Raw genomic sequence first — 8,996 nt, forward strand, 5'->3', positions numbered from 1 at the left:
CCATAGCTAGCAACCCAAAACAGTCCAGTGGAGCCTGAGCGGTGGGTGTTGCCTTCTGACACACTTCCGGTGATGTCAGGGGGTGTGGCATATGCAAATGAGTTATGCAAATGAGTTATGCTAATGAGCTCCTGCACCTCTTTTTCTATGAAATGACCCCTGGTTACACGTGGAAAAGAAGCTCTTGAGAGATTTCACCAGGACTTTTAATAATTTATTCCCCAAGTCAACCTCAGTATGTGTCAAAGTTTTCTGAGCAAAATTCCACTTGTGGGATTGTTTTTCTCCGCCCTGTTCAGCTAACACCAGGAGTTAGCCGCCACCTCCCCTGCAACAGAGCATGTAAGAAAAGGGCCTGGAGAACTAAGCACTGAGGCAACCCTTCCTGCCCTCCTTCTCATGATCGGCCTGTTCACAGAATCAGCATCGCTGTCAGAGGGCCACCTAGCCTCTGTTTGAAAACCTCCAAAGGAGGAGAGCCCACCACCTCCCAAGGAAGCCTGTTCCACTGAGGAACCACTCTGTCAGAAAGTTCTTCCTGATGTTTAGCAGGAAACTCTTGAATTAATTTCAACCTGTTGGTCCTGGTCCGACCTTCTGGGGCAACAGGAAACAACTCCGCACCATCCCCCTCTTTCTCTCACTATGGTCCTTGCCCCCCCCCCTCTTCTTCCCCACAGCTCTGACATCATTGTTCCCACCATGGAGTATTGCTTCATCTCCCCCAAAGCCCCTTCTCAATTCCTTCTGCTCTCCAGCTCCCCTCCCCCCATTCTTCCATGCCTCCAACATAACTCTCCCCCTTAGCCCTCCAAACTTCCTCCTTTCAGTCATTTTTATTCTGTTTTATTCTTTCCTCTAGTCCTTTTTCCCACAGGCATCCACACAACTCTCTCAGGAACTTGCCCTGAGTGAGACATAATTGGGCATCTTAATGATCAAAGATTTTAATAATTGTCTGAGAAGGACTTGCCAAAGCAGATGCTTGAATTTTTTTTTTTTTAAACTGGGACCAGATTTTTAACACCAACTGCCTTTTAAAACCTCCTTTTTGTCTTCCCTTCAGTCTACCCATTTGTAAGTGACACTTTTTAGAACAACAGTCTCATTCTTTAATGGGAAATTGCTGCATCAGTCGGCGATCTGCGTATACAAAGACTCAGGTCCCAAAAGCTCCAGAGTTGGGGGTGCATGTGTGAATGGCCACATACGTGTATTTCCTCCCCCCCCCCAATCCCGGGGTTAGAGGACAGAAGAATCTCCATAGTGAAGGAATTCCATAGTTATGGCACCACAACCTTCCTTCAAGTTGCCAACATTCTAGACTCAGATGGCAGGAATACCCAAAGCAGAGTTCCCAAAGATGACTGTAGTGAGCAGGTAAGTTTCTATGGGAGTAGGTGGTTGGACATACATTAGCAAAATATATACTGCAGAACTCTACAAATAAATGTTTTCCAACCATGTTTTCAGAGCTACCTCATTAACCACTTCTATGTCACTGTGCTTTATTCACAGACAAGACCTTTCCCCAAGGCCGAGCATATCTATTGTTTTTCTCTAGTGTGAATAAGCACATGTCTCATAAGGTTTGAGTGCTGGCTGAAGCCATACCCACATTCCTGACACTTAAATGGCTTCTCCCCCGTGTGGATTAGTTGATGTCTAAGAAGGTTTGAGTTGTGACTGAAGCAACTTTTACACTCCAGGCATTGATATGGTTTCTTCTTGGTTTGAGGTCTCGGATTGTTTTGCATCTGACTGGAGCCCTTTTTACATTCCCCTGTCTGAATATTTTTATGTCTCCTAAGAGTGATGCTGTGACTGAAGCTTTTCCCACAATCCAGGCACTGAAAGGGTTTCACCTCTTTGTGGATTCTTTGGTGGTTCATAAGCCTTTCACTCAGACTAAAGCTCCTTCCACATTCCAGGCATTTATATGGTTTTTCCCCTTTGTGGAGTAGTTGGTGTTTGATGAAATTTGCATTTGTTGTGAACTTCTTTCCACATTCCAGACATTCATATAATTTCTCTCCCGTGTGAATTCTTCGATGGATAGCAAGGCTTGAGGTCTGACTAAAGGTCTTTCCACATTCTAGACAGTTGTATGGTTTTTCACCTGTGTGGGTACTCTGATGTTCAATGAGGTTTGTGCTAGCAATAAAGCTCTTCCCACATTCTAAACATTTGTATGGTTTTTCACTGGTGTGGCTTCTTTGATGGTAGCTGTGGCTGAAGGTATTTCCAGGCTTGTGGAAAAGATACGGTCGCTCCCTCGCATGGATTGTTTGGTGTCTAACAAGACGTGATCTTACAATAAACCTCTTTCCACACTCCAGACATATATAGGGTTTCTCTCCTGTGTGGGTTCCTTGATGCGCAGTAAGGTTAGATTTTGTACAAAACCTCTTTCCACATTCCAGACATTTATATGGTTTCTCTCCTGTGTGGATTCTTTGATGCACAATGAGGTACGCACTGTATGCAAACTTCTTTCCACATTCAAAACACTTATAACGTTTTTCTCCTGTGTGGGTTCTTTGATGCACCCGAAGAGCTGAGCTTTGGCTGAATCTCTTTCCACATTCCAAGCAGTCATATGGTTTCTCCCCTGTGTGGATATTCCAGTGTGCTTTAAGGTTTGGTATACTAGCAAAGGTTTTCCCACAGGTAGAACATTCAATCCTTCTCTTTCCTTCCTGTATGGCTCCATGGTAGTTACCACTGAGATAAGGAATGGATTTACTGCTTCTTTTATCCGGTTGGTTTCCATCCTCCTTTTTGGGGACATCGTGATTCTCAAAGTTCTCTTGCACTTCTAGAATCATTTCACTTCCCTCGCATACCTGACAAGTTTCGTTTTCACTATCTGTGTCCCACGTATCTCCTGCTGAAACAGAGAGCCGTGATATAAATTTAAAGAGAAACAGAAGATCAAACCAGGAAATGAGTCAAATGAAGCCATTCAAACTACCGTGGAGAATTATAGAATAGAGAATTATAGAATAGAGAATTATAGAATACAAAGAATGTGCCTGTCAGGGCACCCCTTCAAAATTTGGCACAGACAGGGCTTTTTTTTGTAGAAAAAGCCCAGCAGGAACTCATTAGCATAACAGGCCACACCCAACAGCAGAAACTCATTAGCATAGTAGGCCACACCCCTGACATCACAGCACATTAGCATATTAGGCCCCCCATGCCACCAGAAGTGTGGTCATCCAGCCACACCCACCTTTTGCTTCTTATTGTTTACCTTGTCAAAACTCAGGGCTTTTTTTTTGTAGCAGGAACTCCTTTGCATGTTAGGCCACACACCCCGAATGTAGCCAATCCTAATGAGTTTCTGCTGTTGGGTGCGCCCTATTATGCTAATGAGTTCCTGCCGGGCGTGGCCAACTCAGGAGCCAGCCGGAACTCTGTTCCTGTGCGTTCCTGCCCAAAAATAGCCCTGGCGCACGGATATGTTCCTGCCACCAGTGAGACAACTGCCCGAGTGATAGTGTCACTGTCTACAAACCCAAAAGAGAATACCAGCTACCCAAGATAGTCACTAATTAGAAACCCTTTCTCTGATGAAAAGATGGGAACAAGACGGCGTCGCCTCATGTGGGAGCAAAACAAGCTAGAGACTGTTCCATCGTGCTCTGCTCTGGAACACCCCAGCAAAACCTCTCAAACAACGGGCTGTTCATTGGTTTGTCTCTCTTTCACTCTGTTTGTCCCCCAGGTTAGAGCTCTATGTTAGGGATGATTAGGAAAGAGAATGAGAACAAAACGGCCGATATTATCAGGCCCCTGTATAGATCTATGCTGTTGCCTCATTTGGAAGAGCTGGAAAGGGGACAGAGGAAGGCAACCAAGATCATGAGGGCGTTGGAGCACCTTCCCTACGAGGAAAGGCTGAAGAGTCTGGGACTTTTCAGTTCAGAAAAGAGACGACTAAGAGGGGACATGAATGATAGAGGTTTATGAAGTTATGCATGGGGTGGAGAGAGCTGACAAAGAGAATGTCTTCTCCCTCTCCCCAATCACTAGAACTTGAGGGCATCCAATGAAGCTGACGGACAGTAGGGATTAAATGCATTCATGAAGGATCAGTCTATCAATGGCTACTAGCCGTTGTGACCAATGCTCCCTCTAAGCTGTGGAGTCTTGCGAGCAAAAATTCTGCTTTGTGAGCTACCGGCATTAAAGTTGTGAGCGAGCGACTTCGCTACCGCATAAAGTAGTTTGCTCTGGGGCCATCCCTTCCTGAGCGAAGACAAAAAATGTATGAGCCGGAGGCTAAAGAACTGTGAACTAGTTCACACTAACTCAGCTTAGAGGGAACATTGGTTGTGACTGAGGGGAACCTCCACATCCAGAGACACTAATCCTCTGAGCCCCGGAGTCAGGAGGCAACATCGGGGGAAGACCTGGGCTCTCTATGCCCTGGAGGTACTGGTTGGCCATCGTGTTGAGACGGGATGCTGGACTGGATGGACCACTCTTCTTGTGTTCTTATGTTCATTCGTTATTCTGAGGAGATCTGTGGGGATCCCACCCCCCAGATTTTCCTGCTATTGACAGAGCAGGAGCTACCAGCCCTGCACCAACATGCAGTCTTTGCCAGTTCAGATGAAGCTTCAAAAGTCTACATCCTTCCACATCCATCACATCAGAATTGACCACGGCTGCCCTTCTTCACCATTTCCCTCCCGCTCTGCCTGTCTCCAGAAGCTTCCACCCACTAATCATTAAGGCAGCCTTCCCCCCCCCCCCCACTCCTGCCTGCCTTCCAAAATCCTCTCATGTCGCTAAGAACCTGCCCGATCCCTCACAAGTCCTGAGCCACCAACACCATAACCAGTACCAACCCGTTTCCTGTCATTTTCCCACTGGCTGGAAGCGCTAGGAACATTGCAACGTCTACACTTTAAACGGTCCTTCCTTTGTGTGCTGCTAGTCTTTAAGGGACTGGGAGAGAAGTAGAGCCTTTGGTGAGTCAACCTTTTCAGCCTACTAAAGGCACTGCTTTCTAGCCCTAAAGTGCATTCATTTACCTCAGTGAAGGGGCGCTCTGGGTATGGAATGCTCTGATTTTCTTCATTCCACTATCAAGATTTATGGCCTGCACAACATACACTGTTCAACTGGCCCACAATTAGGATGCACATTAACTATGGTGACTGAGGGGAAGCTCCACATTCAGAGGCACTAAGCGTCTGAATCCCAGAGCCAGGAGGCAACATCAGGGGAAGGCCTCAGCCTCTATGCCCTGTTGTTCGCTGTCCAGAGGAACCGACTGGCCACTGTGTGAGACAGGATGCTGGAATAGATGGACCCCTGGTCTGATCCTGTGGGGCTCTTCTTATATTTTTATGTAATGGTTGGTCACTATGTGAGACGGGATGCTGGACTAGATGGAACATTGGTCTCATCCAGCAGGGCTCTTATGGGATTAGACAGATTCACAGAGGACAGCTTTATCAATGGCTACAAGCCATGATGTCTGAGGGGAAACTCCACATTCAGAGGCACTAATCCTCTGAATCCACAACCAGGAGGTAACATCAGGGGTTGGCCTCTGTGCCCTGTTGTTGGCCATCTAGAGGAACTGAAAGGCCACTCTGTGACACAGAATGCTGGACTACATGGACTATTGGTCTGGTCCAGCAGGGCTCTTCTTAGGTTCTTATGAAGGCCTCAGCCTCAATGTCCTGTTGCTGGCCGTCCAGAGGAACTGGTTGGCCCCTGTGTGAGACAGGAGGCTGGACTAGATGGACTATTGGTCTGATCTAGCAGGGCTCTTCTTTATGTTCTGCTGTGGTTTATCTTTCTTCACCGCTATATGACCATCTTCCCATCTTGAAAAACACTCACTCTCTTCAGCTGTACTTTGGAAGAACATATCCTCGGGCAATCTTCCCGGAGAAGCCTCGAGCATTTCTTCTGGCTCAGAGCCTTCCTGTAGGAAGTCCTCCTCTTTGATTTCTGTCATGGTCCTTTCGTCTGTGGGAGGCAGAGAAGACTGTAAGAATTCCCAAAACCTCAGCCCCAGGTTCCACAAAGGCAGGAGATGCCAAAGAGGAAAAGAATGAAGGGAGACCACAGGGGAGCAAAGAACACAGAGACAATATCAGCGCTGAGAACCCCCATCACACTTCCTCACACACCACACTATACCACAGGCATAAATGTCTTTAAAAGGGGATTAGACAGATTCATGGGGGATTAGGTCTATCAGTGGCTACTAGCCATGGTGGCTCATTTGCATATTAAGCGACACACCCCTAATGTAGCCAATCCTCCAAGAGCTTACAGTAGCTCCTGTAAGAAGAGCTCTGTAAGCTCTTGGAGGATTGGCTATGTTAGGAGGGTGTGGCCTAATATGCAAAGGAGTTCCTGCTACAAAAAGGGCCCTAAAGGGAACCTCCATGTTCAGAGGCACAGAGCCTCTGAATCCCAGAGTCAGGAGGCAACACCAGGGGAAGGCCTGAGACTCTATGCCCTGTTGGACCTCCACCAGGGGTGGCCAAACTGTGGCTTGGGAGCCACATGCGGCTCTTTCACACATATTGTGCGGCTCCCGGCAGGGCAGCTGAGGAAGCGAAGGGGAGGGCATGCTTTTCCTCCCTCCCTCCCCCTTCCCTTCTATTTGCTTCCTTTGTTTCTCTCTCTCTTTCTCTCCACCTCTTTCGTTCTTTCTTTCCATTTCTCTCTCTCTTTTTCTTTCTGTCTTCTACAAATAAATATCATTGGACAAATAAATATCATTAATATCTGTTTTTACCCCTTTTTTGGTTTTTTTGGCAGTCTGATTTAATGTTAGGAAAAAGCAAATTTGCATATTTTAAAATGAAAATGTGTGTGTCAATGTCTTGCGGCTCTCAAACATCTGATGTTTATTCTTTGTGGCTCTTACAGTGAGCAAGTATGGTGACATACCCCCCATGGTATGCCGCCATACTTAAAAGCTGAACACAAGACTTACAAAAGTTAAATAAAGACATAGCTAATAATGAATAAACCTTTGTTGGTCTTAAAGGTGCCACTGGACTCTAAATTTGTTCTTCTGCTTCAGGCCAACACAGCCCGACTACCCGGATCTAAATACAAAGCTAATCATCTCATTCTAGACCTTCCAAGCTGCCAGAGATCCAGCGGAGAGCATTATGTGGGTGGGGTGCAGTGTTCCCTCTAAGCTGAGTTGGTGTGAGCTAGCTCACAGTTTTTTAGCCTCCGGCTCACACATTTTTATCTTCGCTCAGGAAGGATGGCTCCAGAGCAGACTAATTTATGCAGTATCCAAATGGCTCGCTCACAACTTTAATGGCAGTAGCTCACAAAGTAGAATTTTTGCTCACAAGACTCCACAGCTTAGAGGGAACATTGGGGTGCACTGTGATGCACTTTGCAACTGAATTTTACCATGTGAAATGGCAAAATCCACTTGCAAGCGGTCGCTGAAGTGGATTGAAACTGCGTTATTTATTTATTAATTATTTTATTTATTTAATTTCATGTATACCCCGCCCTCCCCGCACGCGGGCTCAGGGCGGCTTACAGTATACGGGTTAGCAAGTATACGGGTTAGCAAGTATCATATGTTGTCATCTGCTTAGTGATAGACTGAAAAGGGTTTTTTCTTTAACCTACCTGTAATTTGCCTTGGGGCCCAGGGAGACAGGTGGACTATATACGAAAATAACTATCATAATAACCAGAGATATGAAAATAATCATCATAATAACCAGAGCATATGTATAGAGTCTCAGTGAGAGAGGCAGACTATGGCTGCGATCACACGAGCAGTTTGGCCCGACACCGGCACTCCTGCCCTCCAGATCAAATGGGCAGTTAGACAGCCACATCTGTCAGACGTTCCCCAGCCATACTTACCCCATCATAGAACGACTTGGAGTCGGGTTAAAAAGGCACCACATCACAAGTGGTGTTTTTGGTTCCTTGCACAGTCATTGCGCACAGCTGGATGTCTGGATGTGGGGGAGTGCACGCAGAACGGATTTGACCGTCTGAACCTGCAGATCCATTCTGCTGTTAGGGAGGGTTTTTTTTTTAATGCCTATGTGTGTGCATGTACATGCACACTTATGCGTGCACATGAACATGCATGTGCGCGCATGCATTTTGGGGGGGATTTGGGCAGCGTGCTCTGCGGCTGAGGCGCTGCAATAATGTCGATGCTTGACCACAGGATGTCTGTGGGGGTAACCCGCAGCAGCGTGTGCTGTGTGGCTGATATGCCCTGCAATACTTTAAACCGGTTTATTATTTATTTAATTAATTAATTAATTACTTTTATTTATACCCCGCCCTCCCCGCACGCGGGCTCAGGGCGGCTTACAGTATGGGGTGCAATGCAGCACCGTAATTCACAATATGGCACTCAGTGCAATAAAAACACAGTAAAACAGTTAAAACAATTCAATACAGTGGGCAGCGCCCGAGGATCCCGCGTGACAAGCACTTCTCTCCCTATTGCACCTGCCCTTGGGGCAAGGGGAGGATGATGTGGCTCCCCGATGTCCTTGGCCACTCAGATTCAGCCAGCGGTGCTGCTATTCTGGCCCTCGTTGATGGTAATAGTGGCGGCGGCGGCTCCTATTCAAAAGCCTGGCGGAAGAGCTCCGTCTTGCAGACCCTGCGGAACTGTAACAGGTCCCGCAGGGCCCTGATCTCCTCCGGGAGCTCGTTCCACCAGATAGGAGCCGCCACCGAAAAGGACCTAGCCCTCGTGGCAGCAAGCCTGGCCTCTTTGGGGCCCGGGTTCAATTAGAGGCAGCACCATATCATGACAAGCTGACAGTGTGACCACAGCCCAGGGCTATTTTTGGGCAGGAACGCACAGGAACGGAGTTCCGGCTGGCTCCCAAGTTGGCCACACCCAGCAGGAACTCATTAGCATAATAGGCCACACCCAACAGCAGAAACTCATTAGGATTGGCTACAATTAGTGGTGTGTGGCCTAACATGCAAAGGAGTTCCTGCTA

General features: G+C 47.1%; 1 protein-coding gene across 1 annotated transcript in view; it reads right to left on the reverse strand.

The window, feature by feature from the left end:
* Positions 1-8,996, reverse strand: part of LOC107119180 (zinc finger protein 850-like) — a 43,663-nt gene that overhangs the window by 19,437 nt on the left and 15,230 nt on the right. Inside the window, exons 4-5 of the mRNA XM_015421637.1 lie at positions 1,818-2,685; positions 1,578-1,679 (exon numbers count right to left, since the gene is read on the reverse strand). Coding sequence (XP_015277123.1) covers positions 1,578-1,679; positions 1,818-2,685 — 970 coding nt within the window. The remainder of the gene's footprint in view (positions 1-1,577; positions 1,680-1,817; positions 2,686-8,996) is intronic.

The sequence above is a fragment of the Gekko japonicus genome, unplaced genomic scaffold, assembly GCF_001447785.1.
Source record: "Gekko japonicus isolate JY-2015 unplaced genomic scaffold, Gekko_japonicus_V1.1 scaffold2179, whole genome shotgun sequence".
Lineage (NCBI taxonomy): Eukaryota > Metazoa > Chordata > Lepidosauria > Squamata > Gekkonidae > Gekko > Gekko japonicus.